This window comes from Callorhinus ursinus, unplaced genomic scaffold (genome assembly GCF_003265705.2).
Source record: "Callorhinus ursinus isolate GAN/ISIS: 27379988/994484 unplaced genomic scaffold, GSC_fseal_2.0 scaffold1, whole genome shotgun sequence".
NCBI lineage: Eukaryota > Metazoa > Chordata > Mammalia > Carnivora > Otariidae > Callorhinus > Callorhinus ursinus.
The window spans coordinates 58,940,897-58,964,209 of record NW_027397063.1 but is presented as its reverse complement, the minus strand read 5'-3'; the positions used below and the strand labels follow the sequence as shown (position 1 = coordinate 58,964,209).

Here is a 23,313-nt window from a genome sequence, read left to right as displayed (position 1 = left end):
ATTAGAGAGTTTTCACTGGAGTCCATGAGGAGCCTCATCACTTTTTTCTCCCTCTCAGCCAATTTCTAATTTAGACCTGCCTGGAATCTCTGGTTTGTCAGCATCTCTATTTTCCAATTTTGCAAAATTTGCTTCTGTGCTTTGACTTTGTCAGTTAGCTAGAGTGGCACTTCCTGGCTCATGTGGGATTTTTTTTTTTTTTTTGGAGGGCTGCATTTTGCATCAGACTAATCTTTTAAAAGCCATGTTGCATTTGCACTTTTTAAGAGTGCCTTGAGCTTCACATCCCCAGCAGTATGTTATTTCTGTATCGCAGGTTGGAGGCTGCTGGCTTCATTCTGCCACCCTCTGCTTCCCATGAGAGCAGAGACCACGAGACCACACACACGTGCACACTCATGAAGGCCCTTACACAGTGGTGGGCTCTAGGGCAGCCACCATTCAAGAGTACCCACTAGATCAGAGTGTTCAAAGCAAACAATGATGGGGCCACAGTGCTAGGGCCACACTGAACAAGTGAGGTTCCCAGAGGCACCTTCCCCTTTGGACAGCACTCCAGCACCTGGGAGACTGTGGGGTCCTAGAGAGCACGGTCTGACACTGCCAGGCTGTGTGACAGCAGACAACGTCATCCTGCTCACACCTCAGATGGATTCTGTTAAAAGCTCACATAACCTCTTCAGCGAGCACCCGATGTACAGCAGGTGCTTGGCAAGCATGAGTGTCTCCAATCCCTTCTCCTCTCTTTGAATGCATCCTCACTGCCCTGCCCAGAAGTCTGCACCCAAGAGCTTGCCAGGGTAGGCAACATGCCTGCTAGACATTTCAAGAGAATCCTCACTTAGCTGGTGATCTCCGAAAACTTTGTACAGTGACTTCTACTTAGGGGCATTTACAGCATAAGAGACTTATTATCTTGAAAGTAGTGGTAACACCGACAAGACAGACCATAATGCTATGGACCACACTGTCCAGGTACTCACTGTGCCAGGCTCTAAGTACTCTATATTTATTGACTCATTTAAATACGCACGGCAACACTTTGCCCAAGGTACTATTATCATCCCCACTTTACAGATGAGGAAATGGAGGCAAAGAGGTTACATGGCTTGCAGAGGTCACAACGATAGTACAAGGGAGAGCCAGGGAGTCGGGCTCCAAATTCATAATCACTATTCAAAATTGCAAATAGTAATGTTCTATTTTTAGTTTAGCATTTTCAGATATAGGGACCATTTAAAGCAGACTTTCCATAAAATTACTTTATATTAAAGAACCAATCAATTCTGTCCTTCAGTTAGAAAAAGTAAATGTCTGAGTGGCCCCTGGGTGGCTCAGTCAGTTAAGTGTCTGACTCTTGGTTTCAGCTTGGGTCATGGTCTTGGGAGTTGTGGGATTGAGCCCCATGTTGGGCTCTGTGCTCAGTGGGGAGTCTGCTTGGGATTCTCTCTCTCCCTCTCCTCCTTCCCTGCTTATGCACTAAATAAATGATTCATAAAATAAATGGATCCTTAAAAAAAATTAAAAAGGGAAAGTAAATGTTTATAACGAATGAATCACCAGTGAAGCTTTAACATTCTACATCAAGAATCATTAATTCATGAGTTAGTCTTACTACAAAGACCAGACGATATAGCTCCTTGCCCTAAAATCTAAGGCACGTTTAAGTTTCACCATACCTCCTGCAGCCACATGTCCCCAGGTACCATTACAGATGCAGGAATTTTAGGAAACTATTTTACTCAGTCTATAGAGGAAAATCCACACTGCAGGAGTTAGCACTGACCAATCTCTTATTTAAAAAGTAATGTAGATTACTTATATATACATTCCAACATTTATTCCTTATATATTTCAATATATTTCCATTTTGTCTAGCTTAATATTACATGGTGGTTAAGAACATGAGTTCTGGGTAAGACTGATCTGGAATAAAATCTTGGTGCCACCACATGAGCTAGATTGTGACTGAGTTCAAGTCCTTAAACCTCTTTAGACCTCAGATGCTTAGTCTATAAAAAAGAGAGCCTACAGAAAGGCTTTTTGGGAGGATGATGTGCTTATCATACACAGTGCCATTTCCCCTCCATGTCAGCTTTGTCTGTTCTCACTGCTGCTAGAACAGTAAAAGCCCAGTGGTTGTCGGGAACACACACACAAACTCACAAGGAATATTCTTCCTGAGATTCTGTGGCACAGAAATATGAACCCCAACTTTTGAATCATTTAAGCCTGAATCTCAGGGTCTGAATGTGAAGTTTCCTCAGGTGAACATGAGAGAGTGCTAGCCCATCCCCCAGGCTGCCGTAAGGATTAACCATGTCGGAGGACCTAGCCCTGGCCCACAGACGGCGCTAAGAATTCATATCATTAGTCCCAGGCACTGGAGGAATTCAAAGTAGAAGGCCACATACTGTTTGCTCACCTTTAGGCAAGGTCCTTGACAACCCAGCCTCACAGAAAAGCACTGGCACAAAACAGGCAAACAATCAGGGCAGAGCTGGGGAGGGGCTGCCAGGACCAAATGGGAAAGACAAATGTTGAGCCCTGCTTCCTACTCTCAGACGGAGCCTGACTGTGCTTCTATGCAGCGACACTTGCATGCTATGCTGTGGGATGCAGGAGCCAAGCACAAACAGGACCCGTGCATAAGGTGGGGCTGAGAATATGGTTCGTTACCAAGGAAAGAGCAGGAACAATCCGTAAGGCTAGGTTTTTGATTTCAAGAACTCTTTGAGAGCTAAGCCTGTTCTCTCCTTGAGTTTCCTACAGTCTCCAACTGTGCTAAGTAAGACTATTTATTACACACCAGCACTGCCAATGCAGAAGAAAACAAGCCCACATCACGTCAACAGCAATCACTGTTCACGAGCCAGAAGGATACCAGCCGCATGGCTTGCAACCACACAGTGCTTCAACATTGTGACTTCACCTGTGAAATAAAGTAATCTAGAGAGCCTGGCCACTCAAGGAAGAGGTTTCAATAGTGGCAGCCACAGTTTCTCTTTGAAAAGTTCATTGCTCAAACAGGAGGCTGCAATACGCCAGCATTCAACAGCAGTCTCAGAGCACTGATGGAGATGATCAGACACCTCTAGCCCTCATCAACAGAACCATTCAAGTTTAAATTCTCAGCCAACACAAACTCATTCATCACCCTTGGAGTAACTTTTAGGTAGCATATTACTAAAGCCAATTAAAACTAAAAATCAGGTTTGATCAGCATTTCCTTAGAGATGATGAAGCAGAAAAACACAAAGAAGGCTTGCCCATAGACAAAGATGGCAGCCCTGAGGAGTCACCTATAACTGGTGGTAAGGCTAAGTGTTCAATTCGATCCGAGTGCTGGCTGCTTTGGAAGTACAGTTGATCCTTGAACAACACAGGTTTGAGCTGTGCAGGGCCACTTACATGTGGACTTTTTTATAATTACAGTATTATAAATGCATTTTTCTTACGATTTTTAAAAAAAATTTCTTACTTTATTGTAAGAATACAGCATATTATACATATAACATATAAAATATGTGTTAATTGCTTATCAGTAAGGCTTCCAGTAAGCTGTAGGCTATTAGTAGTTAACTAGTTATACATAGATTTTTGACTGCACAAGGAGGGGTTGGTGCCCCTAACCCCTGCACTTGATGTTCGAGGTCAACTGCAATTTATTTGTTCTTTTACTACATACTCCATGATAGCTCTTTTTAAAATAAGTTTCTTAAAATAAAAATCACATACACACACACACGCACGTGCGTGCATTCTGTTGTATCTCTTGGAAATCCAACAGCTCAGAGTGAGGTCCCCAGTTTCCTTAGTAAAACTTTTGGAATAAAGGCCAAGCAACTCCCTTTTTGGTGGGCTGCTAATCTCAGCAGGAAGCACTTCCGTGACATGGAGGTGAAGGTTCATACAAACAAATGTGCTCTGTGGAGCCTTGACAAATCAAATCTAATGAGATTCCAGACATGGCCTAACAGAAATGGAGCCAGACATTTCTCCAGACTAGATTCCACTATGAAAAAGACCACATTTAATACAAAATAAATGTGCTAATCCAGGGACAGCACATTCACTTTATATAAATTATAAAATTACAAAATTAGCTAAAGGTTCTCCATGTCTCCAGGCATTTGTCTCAAATGGATTTTCAAGCTTTAACACATACCTAATTTTAGCTAAGAATTTTTCCTAATGGAAACAAAACCCTCTATAAACCACACCAAAAATTCTTAAATGTACCTCTGAAAGCTGGTACAAGTTGAGGATTCAAGGCACAATCACAATATGCAAATGTCTAAAACAGTTGAGGATTCTGTTCATTTTAGCATTTCACAGGAGCCCCAAGTGCCGACATTTTTATGAGAATCCCTCAGGAAGAAGCCCCCCCCCCCCCAGGAAGTGGTGTACTCTGACTTACAGAGCAAGCTAGTGCGATGCAAAACTTGTTCCCCTTCTCCTAAGCTGTGACTTGCAGGAAGTTCAAGAGTCAAATTTTATACTTGGTAACAGCAACATGTTCCCTTTTCCTTTCATTTTCACTGATCTTGTTTTTCTCCCTTTCTGTTCATATTATTACCATTGCTGTATAGGTCTTATTTTGGTATCATGCTTCAAGTTCTTTTGGGAAAAAGGCCAGGTATAAATACATTTCAAATACAGACCAAAAAAGCAAGCAAATATTGTAATTATTTTTAGGATATAAAAGACAGCATCTATGCCTTCACAGCACACCCTAATAAAAAAGCAATATTTCTGAATTACCTTAATAGACACCTAGGTTTGACACTACCAGGCCTGAGCTCATTAAGTCCCCAATTCCCTGATTTTACCAAGAACAAACCTATTCCCTGAGTACAACCTTAGTTATCTTCATCAGTTCCCACTCTGGTAGGGAAGAGCCCCAAAGCTAAGGGATAAGATGTTGTATGTGCTTAGCTCTGTGACCCTAGATAAGTCATTAACATGTGACAAGAAAGCAACTGGGGTGCTTGGGTGGCTCAGTCGTTAAGTGTCCGCCTTTGGCCCGGGATCAAGCCCCGCATCCCGCTCCCTGCTCCACAGGAAGCCTGCTTCTCCCTCTCCCACTCTCCCTGCTTGTGTTCCCTCTCTCGCTATGTCTGTCAAATAAATAAATAAAATCTTTAAAAAAAAAAAAGGCAACTTATTCTCCTACACTACAAAACTCATTATAATTAGGTAAATGCAGATTTGTTCTTAAAAGTAAAAGTATAGTATAAATGGAAGATATTACTATCATACACATTAGAAGCCTAATGAGCTTCAGAACTTTACACTCATGGCAAAAATTTTTCATTCCAAATTCTTAATAGTTTCTTAGGCAACAACATGTTAGAGGCAGAGAAGTCATATAAACACTCAGCGATGCAGACACCAAATAATGAAAGAAAGCATTTCTATACATAAACATTATTTATGCCTATTTTCATTTTTTACATTAAGATGTAAACATCCCATCATCCAAAATAGCAGTGAAAAAAACAAAACAAAAACAAAAAAACAAATTAAGCCTTTAAAGACAGCTGGTGAGTTTTAAAGTGTCCTGGCTGAATGATCCAAACACCAACCACTATATTTCAATAATTCAGTAATATGGAGAACCAAACTGAACCAACTGGTAAGAGAGCTATAAAGTATCAATATATAGCAAAATCACAGAATGCTCCAACTTCTTGGTTGCCTGGCTATTTACAAGAACTCTTCTTGTTTTAACCATTAGTTCAGAAAAAATTTTCTAAACTGAACCACTTCACTCTCCTGGCTCAGTAAGTACAAAATGCCAAACATAAACCAACTTTATTTTGCTGATTTAGGATCATGTAGTCTATCTTGGGGTAGCTCTCAGAAAATACATAATTTCTGTGCAGTTTTGTTAGAGTCAGAAAACCAAAATGGAATTTCCTGTTTTAATTAAATCCTTGATATTACAAGCTTATTGTCTTCCTTTTGCCTCATTCTCCTAAAAGGTTCTAGTTAAGCAAGATTTTACAATTGCAGACATATCTACATATACAGGTTCAGGCAAACATGGTGGTTCAATGACTTTACCCCTCTGTATTATTCTGCTTAATAAATACACTTAGTAACATGAATTATATGTAATGGGTTCACTGTCTTCTGGATATCAAATTTTAGTACCTTATATATACTTTCCTTGGAATCTTTTCTTTAAAAACAAAAGAAAATCATTAATGAAGGTACCTTCCGAAACCAGGAGAGTTGCAGATCTTGCTAATGGAATCAAACTGTGCTTCCTGTATTATTAATTCATAACTGCTTAAACAACCTTTATAATGTTATCAAAAAGCAAACAAGTTCTCTAAGATACTAGGAGCTGAACTCCTCAAAGCCACAAAATACTAAGAGTTTGCTGGAAGTTGTTACCTTCTGATTCTCTTAGTACAGTTCAGTGTTTCCACAGAGCAGGACCCACACCACGGTGGCACACAAGAGTATTTAAGGTGGTATACAACACAGAATAATACAGAATCACAGTGAAATGTCATTCCCTTTACAATTTTATCCTTCTGATAATTCCACAGAAAGCGCCCCATTTTGGTGCTGGGTAACATCTCTCTCACCCTAACAAAGAGCAGGCTTCTTGGATTCAGAGCCTTGGGAGGCATTAGTATCTAGTTAGAATTTAATAACATCTTTTATTTTGTAGTTATTCCTGGTAAATAGATGCTGGTTTTCCTCTCGGAGAAGAGATTAGTTTGTTTTTTAAACTATTTGAAGATTTAAAAAGATAAATACTAAGAAATAACAGTGTATGTAATACTCAAGTGACTGAAGTTTGGGGAACAATGGCTATATAATCTAACAAATCACATGTTTAAAAAGTAATTTCAAAAGAAACTACAAACATGGTCTAGAAAGGAAACATATGTTACTGTGTTTTCAATACTTGTGATGTTCTAGAGATAAGCTCAAAAAAGCCTTCTCCTATATCAAGTGATTTCCAGATAAGATTCAAGCAAAAATATAAAAGGAAAAAGAACCAATTCCACACCATCCTGGACTTCATAAACTCTTGGTACCAAAAATGTGCATGTAATCTGATATTTAGCAAGTCGTCTGAAACAGAAACTCCACGGCATCTTTTTATTTAGGCTCTACTTAGGCCTCACAAAGGCGAACCCAGGCTGTAGAGTCCCCGCTTGGTCCTCAAGAGCACGGACCACACACAGTTTTTGATTGAACTCTTCAGAAGGATTCAGGACCGCTGGCCAATTCTTCCAATGGCTTCTGACTGTTCGTCCGCTGCCGTGGCCGTGTGGAGAGCAGTCTCCTCCTCCTCTGAATAATAATCTCACGGCTAACGTGAGGAGTCGGCCTAGCAGGTACCGCATGCTCCCAGGCATGCCATGCTGACTTAAAACAAACAGGATAGTTGGACAGAAAGAAAGCAGAGCTTCTTGAATGTGGTGAACAGTTTCTTCATCACAGTGGCAGTTAAGATAGGCTCCCTCTTCCTTTTTCCCCAGAAGCCAGGGCAACATGTCTGAAGGATGGTGTCAGACATCATAATCAGGAGCCTTGCCCTGGGCTTGCCTTAGCCAGATCTGCAGTGTAACGAACGCCCCCACAGTCACATGAAAGAAAAGCTGCCACAGGTTGCGCAGTTCATAGAGATACATGTTGCACAGACAGATTAAACCAAAAGTCAAAAAAGATTTGACATTCCGCCAGCCGGTGTAGTAGACAAGTAAGTAACACTGTTCAAAATATAAAATGAAAGATGATTAGGGTTACAAGAAAAGAAATAGATGCTTCTACTACAAAATTTTAACAGGCCACAGGGTAAAATTTAAGAGTGGAATAAAGGGATGTTTCATTTACAGATAAGATAATGTAGCCTCTTTAAGACATTCAGCTATGAAAGCTCTACAGCTTGAAAGGAAAACAGATTTTTCCTTTTATGTTTGTCATCTGTCAAAAGACACAACATTTTGTATCATATTTAAAATGGAGTTACAACTGGATGACTCCCTTGCAAACAGGCTGAACACATTCCTCAAGGTGACAGGCAACGATAAAGCATTCTCAGGGTCTGAGGGGATTCCATCTCTCATTCTCACCCCAGAACAGTACAAAAAACCTCAAACAAACCATAGCAAAATGGTCTCATATAATCTGAGTCTGCATATTAATGAAATCCACAAATATTTACTGACCCCCCCATTAAGTGCCTAGGAACTAATAAGCAAGGTAGAGTATCTGAATTCATTCAACAGATGTTTATTGAGGGCCAGCTACAAGTTAGGCATTGTTCTTTAGCTTCCAGTAAACAAATAAAGCCCTTGCTCACATGGAGCTTAAATTCTAATGGAGGGAGAAAGATTACATATATAAAAGATCATATATATGTATATAAAATACCAAATAGTTATGTCTTAAAATAAAAGATGGAACAAGGGGACAGAGAATGTAGTAAGTGCTATTTTAGAAAATATAATAAAGAAACTACCCCCCATAAGCCCCAAATCCTGGCATTCACCTCTTCCTGCTTTATTTTTCTCCACAATATAACTATAAACACACTTTAAAAATATGCTTGTTTTGTTTTATATATATATATTCTTCCAATAGGATCTAAGCTTCATGAAAGGAGAGATTTTTTTACTGTTTTGTTCACTCAATTATCCAGGGCCCAAAATGGCACACAGTAAGTGCTCAATAAAAATTTGTTGAAAGAACTGTTTTCTAGAAGATATCTAAAATTCACAACCTGTTAAATATAGTAATTATATGTGATTACAAAGTCTTAAGAAAGAAGCAGAAGTCTTTGTGTGAAATTCTATCCAGGCTTCAGTACAGGAAGGGCTTTAGGGTGTTTGCAACAATGCAGAAAGAATGTGGAAATGTTCTGTTAAATCTTTTTATTTCTTATACAAATTAGGACTTTGCTTACTTAAAGAGAAGACTGCTATCCAAGCAAAATGAACTGTAAGGTCTTATTTTGAGTGATTTTCATTGTGTAAAAAAAGTTGGAAAAATAATTTTTCCTTTTGAAATAATTTTGGACCTAGAAAAGAGTTGTAAAAATCGTAGAGTTCTTATACATCCTTCACCCTGCTCCCCCTAATGTTATCTTCTTGCATAACCACAGCATAATCATCAAACTACAAAATTAACATTGATACAATACTGTAGACTAATCTACAGCCTTTATTGGAATTTTGCCAGTTGTCCTAAGGCTCTTTTTCTGATCCAGAATCCAATCCAGGATTCCCTATTGCATTTAGCTGTTATATCTCTTCAAATCTGTTATAGTTCCTCAAGTCTGTTTTTCATGACCTTGACAGTCTAAAGAATATCAATCAGTTATTTTGTAGACTGTCCCTTAATTTTGGTTTGCCTGATATTGTCTCAAGACTGAAGTGAGGACATGCAGTTTGGGCAAGAATACCACAGAAATGATGTGCAATATGTCTTATAATTGGTGATGTTAACTTTGATCTCTTGGTAAGGTGGTGTCTGACAGCTTTCTCCACTGTGAAGTAACTATTTTTCCCCTTGTAGTTAGTAAGTTGTCTTGTGGGAGGAGAAATAAAGACATTCTCAGGTGAAAGACTAACAGAATTTGACATCTACAGATACACCTTAAAAGAATGGCTAAAGGAAGATCTCTAAGCAGAAAGGAAACAATAAAAGAAGAAACCCTGGAACACTGAGAAAGCAAAAAAGAACAGTCAGCAAAATAATGTAATAGGTTCTCCTTCTCCTCCTGAGATTTCTAAATTGATGACTGAAGTAAAAATTCATAACACTGTCTGATGTGGTTCTAAATATATGTAGAGGAACTATTTAAGACAATTATATTATAAACAGAGGAGAGCAAAGGGACATAAAAGGAGATACAATTTCTATGTTCCACTTGAACTAGTAAAATGACAACACCAAAAAACTGATAAGTATGTATAACACAATACCCAGAGCAACCATTTAAAAACTATACAAAGAGGGGTAGATGGGTGGTTCAGTCAGTCAAGCGTCCCACTTTTGATTTTGGCTCAAGTCATGATCTCAGGGTTGTGAGACTGAGCCCCACGTAGGGACCCAGGCTGGGTGTGAAGCCTGCTTGGGATTTTCTCTCCTTCTCCCTCTGCCCCTCCTTCCCAATCTTGCGCACACGGGTATACTCTCTCTCTCTCAAAAAAAAAAAAAAAAAAAAAAAAAAAAACTACAAAAAAAAAAAAACAAAAAAAAATTACAAAAAAAAAAAAATGGAGTTCTACAAAATGTTCAAGTAACCCACAGAAAGAAAGGAGAAAGAAAACATAAAAATGAAAACCAGAAAACAAAAAAAATAAGATGGCAAACTTAAACCCTAATATATTAATGTTACATTAAATGTAATGGCCTAAATACAACAATTAAAAAACAGAGATCAGCAGAATGGATTAAAAACAGCTTTTAATCTGTCTACAAGAAACTTACTTCAACTGATATAGGCAAGGTGAAAGTAAAAAGATGGAGAATATATTATGCAAACATTAAACAGAAGAAAGCAGAAATGGCTATATTAATATCAGATAAATATATTTCCAAAAAAGAACGGGCTAGAGAGGGATATCATTATATAAGAAATTATATAATGATATATAGTGATAAATGGATCAGTCCACTAAGAAGGCAATATATCCTAAATGCGTATGAGCCAAACAAAGCTACAAAAACTCATAGAACTAAAATGAGAAACCAATCCACAATCATAGTTGAAAACTTCCAATACTCCTCTCTCAACTGATAGAACTAGACAGAAAATCAACAAGGATACAGAAAATTGAACACCATCAACCATCGCGACCTAATTGACATTTATAGAGCACTTACTCAGCTACAGTAGAATACACATTCTGTTTAAGTGCTCATGGAACATATACCAAGACAGACCATATTCTGAGCCACAAAATAAATTACAACAAATTTAAAAGAACTGAAATCACACAGAGTGTTTTCCAACCACAATAGAATCAAACTAGGTATCAATAATGGAAAGAAAACTGGAAAATCTCCAAACTCTTGGACGCAAAACACAATTCCAAATAACCCATAATCCATAGGTCAGAGGAAGCCACAAGGAAAAAATTTTTTAAATACATTGAATTAAATGAAAATAAAATGCAACATATCAGCCAATGGAAAGAGCCCAAATGTCAACCGACTGATGAATGGATAAAGATGACATGGGGTGTGTGTGTGTGTATCCCATTTTATATGTATATATATATTCCATTATATTCCTATATATATTCCATTATATATTCTATTCCTATGTATATTCCATTATATGTGTATATAATATTCCATTTTTATATATATAAATTTAAATATGTGTGTGTGTATATATATATATATATATATATATACATATATATATTTATAATGGAATATTACTCAGCCTTAAAAAAGGAATGAAATCTTACCATTTGCAATGACATGGAGGGAGCCAGAAAGTATTATGCTAAGCAAAATAAGTCAGTCAGAGAAAGGCAAATACCATATGATCTCATTCATATGTGGAATTTAAGAAACAAAATAGAAGAGATGGGGGGCGGTGAAGAGAGGCAAACCAGGAAACAGACTCTTAACCACAGAGAACAAACTGAGGGTTGCTGGGAGGTGGGCAGAGGGATGGGTGAAAGAGGTGATGGGTATTAAGGAGGGAACTTATTGTGATGAGCACTGGGTGTTGTATTTAAGAGATGAATCACTAAATTCTACACCTGAAACTAATATTACACTATGTTAACTAACTGGAATTTAATAAAAACTTGGAAAGAAAGAAATAAAATGAAAAAAATGCAACATATCAAAATTTATGGGACACAGATAATAAAGTGCTCAAAACAGAGAAATGTATAATGCTAAAAGTATATATTACAAGAGAAAAATTCAAATCAATTATCAAAGCTCCCATCTCAAGAACCTAGAACAAGAGTCAAATAAACCCAAAGCAAGCATGAAGAAGGAAATAAATTGAGCAGAAATCAGTAAAAATTGAATATATGAAAAAAACAAAACAAAGAGCAGGTTCTTTGAGAAGATCGATGAAATTAACAAGTAAGTCTGACAAAGAAAAAGAGAAGATACAAATTACCAATATGAGGAATGAAGTAGAGGATATCACTACAGATCATACAGACACCAAAGAGAGAGATAGTAAGGGGATACTACAACCAGTTCTACACACATAAACTTGGTAAGATGAAATAGATCACTTCCTCATAAAATACAAACTAACATAATTCATGTATTATGAGAAAGATAATTTGAATAACTGTGTAACTATTAAGAAAATGGAACTTAATACAGATTATACAGTCACGGTAATCAATACTATGTGGTACTGGCAGAGAGACTAATACATAGATCAATAAGACAGAATACAAAACTCTGTACACAAATACATCCAACTGATGTTTGACAAAGATGCAAAAGCAATTCAGGGGAGAAAAAAAGCCTTTTCAAAAAAATGGAGCAATTGGCCATTCATTCACAAACAAAACAACACAAAACCAAGAAAATTAAAACTCAAAACCAAAAACACAAAAATCCCTCAATCTAATCATCTAAGTCATTTCAATACAATCTATACAAAACTTAATTAAAAATGGATTTTCAAAGGTGTTTATTTTATTATTTTTTTTATTATGTTAGTCACCATACAGTACATCATTAGTTTTTGATGTAGTGTTCCATGAGTCACTGTTTGCGTATAACACCCAGTGCTCCATGCAATACATGCCCTCCTTAATACCCATCACTGGGCTCACCCATCCCCTGTCCCCCTCTAAAACCCTCAGTTTGATTCCCGGAGTCCATAGTCTCTCATGGTTCGTCTCCCCCTCTGATTTCCCCCCTTCATTTTCCCCTTCCTTCTCCTAATGTCCTCCAGGCAACAGCTGATGCCAGAATATTTATCTAAAGACAGTCTCTCTGGAGTCTCTGGCCAGTGCTAGGATGACTTCCTGCCTGGAAACAAGACAGGAAAGTGCTGGAAGGGGTGCATGCCAAAAGGGCTGGGGCCTGAAAGCAGTAGGGCTCAGTTAGTGAAAGAAACCACTAGAGTCAGCTAGGGAGCTTTAGAGAACACATCAGTGCTGTCCTGCCTTAGACCAATTAAATTCTAAACCACTGAGCAGGGCAGGAGAAGGAAGAGAGCAAGCAGTTATATTTTTTTAAAGCTCCCCAAATGCTTACAATAGGTAGCCAGGGTTGAGAACCCCACCATTCCAGGGCTTCCTTTAACTTGCTTCTGCCCCTGGACCGGGCCTCCTCGTGAGAGGCTTCTGGAAAGAATGGGGAAAAGAAGAGGACATTGCCCAGGAACCTGCTCCTCATAGCACCCTCCTCAGGAGTTGGCCAGGGCTTTCCCTCTGCTCAGCACTTTGCAGAAACCAAGTGGGAAGAGAAAAATAGCATTGCCTGCCCTCACAGAGCTCTCAAAACAGCTGGGGGGTCGGTGGCAGAACCGCGAGGCATTAGGCTGCAGCGGGATTGAAAGGACAGACTCTGAGAGTCCCACCGGGGCGGGGGCGGGGGGTCGACATGGAGGGCATGGAGCCTCCTAAGGATGCGTAAGAGAGGGGCACAAGGGGAGCACAAGGAAGGCAGCTACGAGAACAGTGCACAGAGTGAGCAGAGTCACAGAAAAGGCCTGGGGTGGCACAGTGACGAGACCACTCTAGGGTGCAGGATGTCCCTGGAGAGTAGCAGGAAATCCACTTTGATGATTTAAGTAGAGTGGGGCCAAATTATGGAGGGCTGACGTACTAGCCTGAGTAATGTAAGCATCATACGGTAGAGAGTAGGAAGACGCTGTGGAGTCTTGAGTAATGATAGTGTTTTCCAGTAATCTAACAGAGTATTTGAGGAAACCAGAGGTGGCAAGACTGAATAATACAACAATACCAATGTGAAAGACAAATAAAAGCCTCTGTGGTCCCTGTGGAAGCACAAAGAAAAAGAGTAAATCCTAGAAATAGGTTTACGGTCTAAATAAATAAATAAATAAAAATGGATCATGAACTTTAATGTAAAACATAAAACTAAAACTTTTAGGGGCGCCTGGGTGGCTCAGTCATAAGCGTCTGCCTTCGGCTCAGCTCATGATCCCAGGGTCCTGGGATTGAGCCCCGCATCGGGCTCCCTGCTCGGCGGGAAGCCTGCTTCTCCCTCTCCCACTCCCCCTGCTTGTGTTCCCTCTCTCACTGTGTCTCTCTCTGTCAAATAAATAAAATCTTAAAAAAAAAACTTTTAGGAGAAAACAAAGGAGAGAATCTTTAGGGTCCAGGAGTCGGCAAAGAGTTCTCAGACTTGAATCAATGGAATTATAATGGTGACAGATGGTAGTTACACTGTGGTGAGCACAGCATAAGGTGTAAACTGTGGAATCACTATGTTCACACCTGAAACTAGTTAACACTATGTGTCAACTATATTTCAATTAAAAAAAAGTTCTTAGACTTGATACCACAAATATATTCCATAAAAGAAAGAAGTGATAAAATGAACTTTATCAAAATTAAAAACTTTTGCTCTTCAAAAGACCTGGTTCAGAGGATGAAAAGACAAGCTACAGACTGGGACAAGATACTTGCAAATTACAATTCTGACACGGGCTAGATGGCTAGAACTCTCAAACCTGACAGTAAAAACCAAATGATCCAATTAGAAAATAGGCAAAAGACATGAAAAGACATTTCACCCAAGAGGACACATAAGTAACAAATAAGTACATGAAACAATGTTCAACATTTTTAGCCATTAGGGAAATGCAAATTAAAACCAATATAAGGGATCACTACACAGCTATCAGAATGGCTAAAATAAAAAATAGTGATAACAACAAATGCTGGAGAGCATATGGAGAAACTGGATCACTCACACAATGCTGTGAGTGATGTAAAAATGTAAAATGTAAATGTAAAATGGAATGCCACTCTGGAGAACTGGGTCTGTCTCAATAAAACTAAGCATGCAACTACTACAAGACCTAGCAATTGCACTCCTGAGCATTTATCTCAGAGAAACGAAGACTTATGTTCACACAGAAACTTGTACATGAATGTTTATAGCAGCTTTATTTATAATAGCCCCAAATTGGAAACAACCCAGATGCCCTTCAATGGGTGAATGATTAAACAAACTGTGCTACATCCATACCCCGGAATACCATTCAGCAACAAAAAGGAACAAACCATTGATGTATGCAACAACCTGGATAAATCTCCAGAGAATTATACTGAGCAAAATAGTGCCAATCACAAAAAGTTCATACTATATGGTTCCCTTTATATAACATTACTTAAAATGAGGAAATTTTAGAAATGGAGAACACATTAGTGGTTGCCAGAGATGAAGGGGCAGGAGGGAAGTGGATGTGGCTCTAAAAGGGCAACTTCAAAGGGGTGCTTGTAGCAATAAGAATGTTCTATATCTTACCCACAATGACATCAATTTCCTGGCTGAGATAATGTATTATAGTTGTGCAAGATAGTACTCCTGGGGGAAACCCAGGTAAAGGTTATATATCTCTCTTATAACAATCACAATTATCTCAAAATAAAAAGTTTATTAGGAAAAACAACTGTATACTCACATGTGTCTCCAATTTACTTTATAAACAACTAATAAACATACTATAGGCATGTACATACAAAAAGAGACTGAGATAGAGAAAGTGTTACAAAATGTTAATAATTGGTGGCTCTAAGTATACTAGTCTTTCAACTTTTCTGGAAGTATGAGAGTTTTCAAAATAAAGCACTGAGGGGAAAAAAGAACAGTCTCTAGTTTCTAGATCCTTTGATTTCCTCTTTCAAATGTTCCACAGCAAGATTACTTCTATTTGGCTGAGCTCTGTGTGTCCATAAGTACCCACAGCCTAGAGAAAAAGACAACAAACTATGTGGCCTTAGCCTCTGAGGTCTGATCTAAAGGGGATTAAAAAACACTCTGACAACTGGAGACGGAGCATGTCATAGGGTAAAATATAATCACATGTTTTACTGTGGAAAAAGCCAGCGTTATTATCACTCTGCTCAGTATATTTGGAAAGCATGCAGTTTCATGCCTGTCAATAAGAAAACTGGCTTTTTGCTTTTCTTTTTTAAAGCATGAATCCATTTAACCTCTCTCAAGTACAAGAATCCCTGAGTGACAGCGCTCCTCTGAGAACTCTCTTCAGCTATTCCGGGGAAGGTAGCAGAGGTATGTTATCTCTCTAAACAACAGCACTGATCTGGAGTCCTGCAGACCGGGGCTTGAGCCGCTGACTGCACGAACTGGCTAGATGGACCTCAGTGAAAAACGGCAATCATAACAAGACTAGCGTGGGACTTCCTGTGAGGATTTCCTGGGTACATGGAATATAAAGGGCTTAGCACACAGTAGGAGCACAATACAGTTTGCAATTATAAGTAGTCTTTAAAATTATTTCATTAAGGCTCTTTGATAAAAAGTAATTTTTAAAATATAATAAATGAATAAAATCATTTCATTAAGGCCAAGCAGCCAAAAGTACATTTTACAAGAACTCCTCATAAAATTATTTTAAAGTTAACATTTACCTCACATTGTTTTAGAATCATATGAAATAATGCATATGAGTTATAAAATTATAATTTTATAGCTTTATAGAATTATACAAATATAGGAATTGTGCTTACAAACAGCATAATATAGTGGAATGAATATAATATTTAAAATCAGAAGACCCAGAGTTAAGTCCTGACTCTACCGCTTACTGGGCCATGTGATTTCAAACTGCCTCAGATTTCTCATTTTCAAAAATGAGATAATATCCTCTGTGTGAGAGAACTGTAGAGATTAAAGTTTAAAAAAAAATCTATACAAGAATGCTACATAAAATTAAAGCACTTGTGACATTAACAAGTGTTAACGTTTCCTGCATGAAATGTCATTCATTATAATTAAATCTGTCAAAGTGTATAGAAAATTTCTAAATACTAATGATTAAGAAAAATTAGGGGCTTTTAAAAAGCAGGCCCACTTGAAACTAAAATCTCTAGTCTATCTTTACGTAAAGTCAAATGCATCTATTCAAAGTATTTCACTAGAGACTTCTATTGAGTTTTTTAGGTAGCCTTATGTTTGCAGTCCTGAATCTAACATTCTTTCTATGCAAGCCAGAGAAATGTGTCGCTTACAAAAGTTAGGTCAAAAGGTATTGCTTGCTGTACCATGTTTCAGCAAAGACATTCCTCAGTTTGAGGATCCTGCTTTTGCTGTTGCCTGTTCAAAGACTTTCCCAAAAGTACAAAATCCTCACGCTGAAGTATAAGCAGAGCCCTGAGGCTCAATAATCAATAACCAAAAAATCTAGAAATAGCCTTTACCGCCACAGGCAGATGACATACTACCACTGAAACCTGGCAGAGAAGAGTGTTAACGTTAAATACACTGGGATCTAGGTCCATTCAAAATAGAGATGTAGATCATAAAGCTAACAGAGGCTCAAAAGAGAGGCAAAGAACTCAGACATTATTTTTATTTATTTAAGTGCACAATTAAGAGAATTAATACCTGAAACAATAATAGGAAAGTATTTCTCAAAATTTGGAGAGAACCTACCTGGTAAAGGCAGGCTGCTGTTCCAAGGAAAAATGCAACAACGTAATTAAAATCTTCACCATCACTCTGCAAAAAACAAAATTAAAAGTTACTTTTTTCCTGGTGGAAGCCCATTTCCAAAAATAATCCATCAGCATAGGATACGGCAATGTTTATGCACAAATGGTCAAATTTTTATCAAAATGGTATATAAAAATTCTCAAGAGTCCTAAAAGTTCCAAGGAGTGTGAGGCACAGAGACTACCAGTCTTCCTCTGTTTTGGCCCATGAATTTCATCTTACCCATGTGTGAAAGGTGAAATGAAAATGAAATCACTTATGTCAAGGAGTTTTAAAATGGTGTCAGAGGCCATCTCCTCTAGATTTATGCACGTCCTCACCTAATGAAACCATGAACTCTGAACTGGGCCAAACTACAAATATTCCAAGGATTCTGCCTGAACCCCTGCAATTTGCTATAGTAAGAGAATTTGCTTAGGGACAGCCTTAGCAACCAATTATATTCAGCCAAGATTAGTTTTCTGATGCCAACACCAAACAAAATTCTTTGTAAACAACACATACAAACATTCCTTTCTGTCTTCTTTAAACCCTTGACTTTTGTACCCTAAAGGGACACAATTTGGGTTGCTACCCAATCTGTGCTCCCCAAGTTGCAATTCTGAGACCCCAAATAAATGCTCTTGTTTTATTTCAGCTCTGCCTCTTTTCTTAGTTAACCCAAGAAAAGATGAAAGCCAATGGGAAAATTTCCACATAAAGTAAAAAACCTCTCTTCTCTACTGGAAAAAAAAAAAAAAAAAAAAACAACATATAAAGATGTATAACACCCCAGTGGCCTATAAAGTCAATCCCGCTCACTAGGATCACTACTTGACTCAAATAAATATTGACAAACCTTACTATCAGGTAAGCAGATCATTGAATCATCCAATAAAGTAATTTGACATGATTAAAAAAACTGAAAAGTTACTGTCCACTAGAGTGTGCTAAATCCCAATGAGAACAGTCACACATGCTGTGCAAGAAAAACAGCCACCCAGAAGAAAAAGAGATACATCATACGCAGAATGTTTCTTTTCAAAGAAAACTAATGGAAAACTAACAGAAAACCCAAGTTTTTCTATTCTATTTTGATTCCTCTTAAATATCTATATTAAATTTCTTTCAGTGTTTTATGAGGTAAAACATAAAGCCCAGGCAGGAGCATTACATTTGGCCCTTATTTTAGAAAAAGTATCTTTACACAATGAAAATTTTCACAAGACATGGGAGTGTCTCTCATGACGTCTTCATGAAATAATATACAGAGAAAATTCCTTTTCCACTTGCCATCGGGCAACAGAACTGACCATAAGGCAGAGGGACAGTTGCTTATCTTGGTGAGATGATCTTAAAAGAGGAACCATTAATCTGTCTGGGATGCTTAGGTCTGTTCTACCTCAGAGGCACGGAAGGTCACAAAACCTTTCTAACTTTAATAATTCTAAGACTTTAAATTCTGCTTGTTTTTTCTTAATCCTTTATTTTTTAAATGATTTTTTTTCTGATTATAAAAGCTTATGTTCATTGTACAGAATTCGGAAAACAGACTGTTACAAAGAAAAAAATTCATATAGTCTATAATACCATAACCCTGGGATTATTACTAACCATTTCATGTATTTCCTTCCGATCTTTCTATACAAAAATATATGTACATTAAAAAAACGGAATCATACTTTTATATACTGCTTTTTAGTAGTACTACACATTTATCATAAACACTTTCTCAAGATACTGAATATTCCTCAACCACATGATTTGTAGTGATTATATAACCTTTCATTGTGGGGATATACCATTGATTTAATTACCCTATAATTGGATATTGGTTTTTCCATTAATTTATAATATCACTTTATAACTCTCTTAATTGTCTTTAGAACACTTAAGAGCATGTTCCTGGAGTCAGTCAGACCTGGGTTCAAGTCTATTTACTATCTGTATGGTCTTCGGACTATTTAACTTCAATTTCCTTTTTTAAAAAATAAAAGTTGTAGAGATTAAATAACATTTGCAAACACACAGAACGCTAACTGGCACACAGTAAGTACTCAAATTCATTCACCAACTTCTCTCTCCCTGAGGTTACTGTGTGCATCATTTATCAGATAACTAGATTACCTTCTAGTATTGTTTAAACCTGTAGTATACTGGCCTTATCTTCTTCAAGTAGACCCCAACCTCTTTTTTTTTAATTGAGGTATAATTGACATATAACATTTTATCAGTTTCAGGTGCACACCATAACAATTCTTTATTTGTATATATTGCAAAATGATCAGCATAATAAATCTAGTTATCATCTATCACCAAAGTTACAAAACTTTTTCTTGTGATGAGAACTTTTTAAGTACTCTCTTAGCTATTTTCAATATACAACACAATATTATTGAATATAATCACCATGTTGATGTTACATCTCCCATAACTTATTTATTTTATAACTGGAAATTTGTACCTCTTGATCTCCTTCACCCATTTTGCCCACTCCCCCAATCCTACCACCCTAACCTTTCTTCAAGGCAGAAATTCAACCTTACTACTTGCATGAAACTGCACATAGTAGGAATTCAACAAATGCATGCCAAGTTGAGCTGAGCTTAAAAAAATCTATTTCTATGGACTTGCCAAAGATTGTCTATAAATATATTTTCCATTCAATAAATATTCAGTAAACACTTAGGAGTCAGGTATTATATTACTAGACCTGGAATAGAAGACAACTAAATCCATAAGAACTCAAGGAGTACGCTTTCTGATTAAGAAGGCAGATACATTAACCAACAATTCCCATTCAAAATGATAACTGATGGGACAGGTGGGTGTACAGGATATAAAAGGAGAGTACTGGCGGGAGCAAGATGGCGGAGGAGTAGGAGACCTGGATTTCGTCTGGTCTCAGGAATTCAGCTGAATAGGGATCAAACCATTCTGAACACCTACGAACTCAACAGGAGATCGAAGATAAGAATAGGAACAACACTCTGAACAGAAAAGCGACCACTTTCTGGAAGGTAGGACGTGCAAAGAAGTGAATCCAGGCGATATTCCGGAGGATAGACGGCGGGGGAGGGGACCTCCCCCCGCCGCTTCTGGCAACTGATAGAGCCGCGGAGCACAAAATCGGAACTTTTAGAAGTCGGCTCCGCTGAGGGACGTCGCTCCAGTGGCTAAGCGGGGGGTGGAACCCTCGCGGGACAGTGTGGTCTCAGGACCCTCAGGGTCACAGAAAGACCGGGGGTGCCTGAGTGCGGCAGAGCTCACAGGTATCGGAGTGGGGAAGCCAGCTGCAGAGACGGAGCCGAGGCGCGAACTCTCAGCTCGGGGTGGCCATAAACTGTGATCTGCGGCCCAATCGGGGCACGGCTCCCCAAGCAGGGACCCAACAAGCAGCAGAGCCGGGGAGACTCCCCTTCCTCCCCAGGGAGAAGCGGCGCGGAAGCGCACCGCAGGGATCTGCTGGGTTTGGAGACTCCACACAGGGTCGGGTGCCAGACATAGAAACACTCAATCACAGGCCGGGTGAGCACGGAGTGCTGCCGAAGACCGGGGAGACGGGAGTGACTGCTTTTCTCTGGGGGCACACTGAGGAGCGGGGCCCCGAGTTCTCAGCTCCTCCTGGTGGAGATTGGGAGGCCACCATTTTCACCCTGGTCCTCAAAAGCTGTACGGAGAACTTGCAGGGAACAAAAGCTCCTGAGAGCAAACCGGAGCAGCTTGCTTAGCCCGGACTCACAAGGCCGGGGCAATTCCGCCTCTGGCAAAGACATTTGGGAACCACGGCAACAGGCCCCTCCCCCAGAAGATCAGCACGAACAGCCAGCAAGCCAAGACCAAGTTTACCGATTAAGGAGAACGGGAGAACTCCAGCACTAGGGGAATACTGCACATAGAATTTATGGCTTTTTTACCATAATTCATTAGTTTTTCAAAGTTAATTTTTTTAACTGGTTTTTTTTTTGAATTTTTCTTTTTCCCTTTTTCAAACAACATCTTATCAATCCCTTTTTTAAAAAAAAACTTTTTATTTTTAATTTTTAGAGTCATATTTTTCTCCCTTCATAGTAGTTACCCTTATTTTTGGCATATATATATAAGTTGTTCTCTATTTAAAATTTTGAGATACAATTTCTTCTAACAGATCAAAATATACCCTAAATCACTAGTGTATGGCTTTGTTCTAATCTCCTGCCTGATCACATTCTCTCCTTTTTTTTTCTTTTTAAATCTTCTTTCTTTTTAAAAACTTATCAATTCCTTTTATAAAATCTTTTATAATTTTCATCTTTACAGTCATCTGCCATCCCTTCATTGTATCAACCCTTATTTTGTACATATATGTCTTTCTTCCTTTAAAATTTTAGCAGGCACTTTCTTCTAACAGACCAAAATATGCCCAAAAGCTAGTGTGTGGTGGCACTGATCTATGCACTAGCCTGATCATATTTGATCATATTCTGGTTTTTTTTTTGTTTTGTTCTGTTTTTGTTTTTATCTTTTTCCTTTTTTTTTTCTCTTTCTTTCCCTTTCTTGTCCCCTGGTTTCAGGTCTTTTCGGATTTGTATAGAGTATATTGGCTGGAGACGTTCTTAACCTGTAAGCATTCTGTTCTCTCATTCATCTGTTCTCCTCTGGACAAAACGACAAGACGAAAAAAATCACCTCAGCAAAAAGAACAAGAGGTAGTATCGTCTGCCAGGGACCTACTCAATACTGACATTAGTACCATGTCGGACCTAGAGTTCAGAATCATGACTTTAAAGATACTACCTGGGCTTGAAAAAAGTGGAAGTTATTAGAGAAACCCTTTCTGGAGAAATAAAAGAACTAAAATCTAACCAAGTCGAAATCAAAAAGGCTATTAATGAGGTGCAATAAAAAATGGGGGCACTAACTGCTAGGATAAATGAGACAGAAGAAAGAATCAGCGATATAAAAGACCAAATGATGGAAAATAAAGAGGCTGAGAAAGAGATAAACAACTACAGGATCACGAGGGCAGAATTCGAGAGATAAGCGATATGATAAGACGAAACAACATAGAATTGGGATCCCAGAAGAAGAAGAAAGAGAGAGAGGGGCAGAAGGTATATTGGAGCGAATAATAGCAGAGAACTTCCCTAATGTGGGGAAGGAAATAGGCATCAAAATGCAGGAGGCACAGAGAACCCCTCTCAAAATCAATAAAAACAGGTCAACACCCCGACATCTAATAGTAAAATTTACGAGTCTCAGACACAAAGAGAAAATCCTGAAAGCAGCTCAGGAGAAGAGATATGTAACCTACAATGGTAGAAACATTAGATTGGCAAAAGACCTATCCACAGAGACCTGGCAGGCCAGAAAAGACTGGCATGATATCTTCAGAGCACTAAACGAGAAAAATATGCAGCCAAGAATACTATATCCAGCTAGGCTATCACTGAAAATAGAAGGAGAGATAAAAAGCTTCCAGGACAAACAAAAACTAAAGGAATTTGCAAACACAAAACCAGCCCTACAAGAAATATTGAAAGAAGTCCTCTAAGCAAAGAGAGAGCCTAAAAGCAGCATAGATCAGAAAGGAAAACAGACAATATACAGTAACAGCCACCTTACAGGCAATACAATGGCACTAAATTCATACCTTTCAATAGTTACCCT

The 23,313-nt window shown here is 38.4% G+C and overlaps 1 protein-coding gene across 4 annotated transcripts in view; it reads right to left on the bottom strand.

Annotated features, from left to right (window-relative positions):
* Window positions 1-5,173: 5,173 nt before the first annotated feature.
* The window catches only part of SEC22A (SEC22 homolog A, vesicle trafficking protein), a 70,623-nt gene continuing 52,483 nt past the window's right edge, over window positions 5,174-23,313 (bottom strand). For 3 of the 4 annotated variants that reach the window (XM_025875318.2, XM_025875325.2, XM_025875330.2), the window contains exons 6-7: window positions 17,626-17,691; window positions 5,174-7,739 (exon numbers count right to left, since the gene is read on the bottom strand). In XM_025875318.2, the coding sequence (XP_025731103.1) occupies window positions 7,539-7,739; window positions 17,626-17,691 (267 nt within the window). In that variant the 3' untranslated portion in view covers window positions 5,174-7,538. Of the gene's footprint in view, window positions 7,740-15,628; window positions 15,917-17,625; window positions 17,692-23,313 lie in introns of those variants that run through there. The other variant, XM_025875349.2, reaches the window with a different exon arrangement.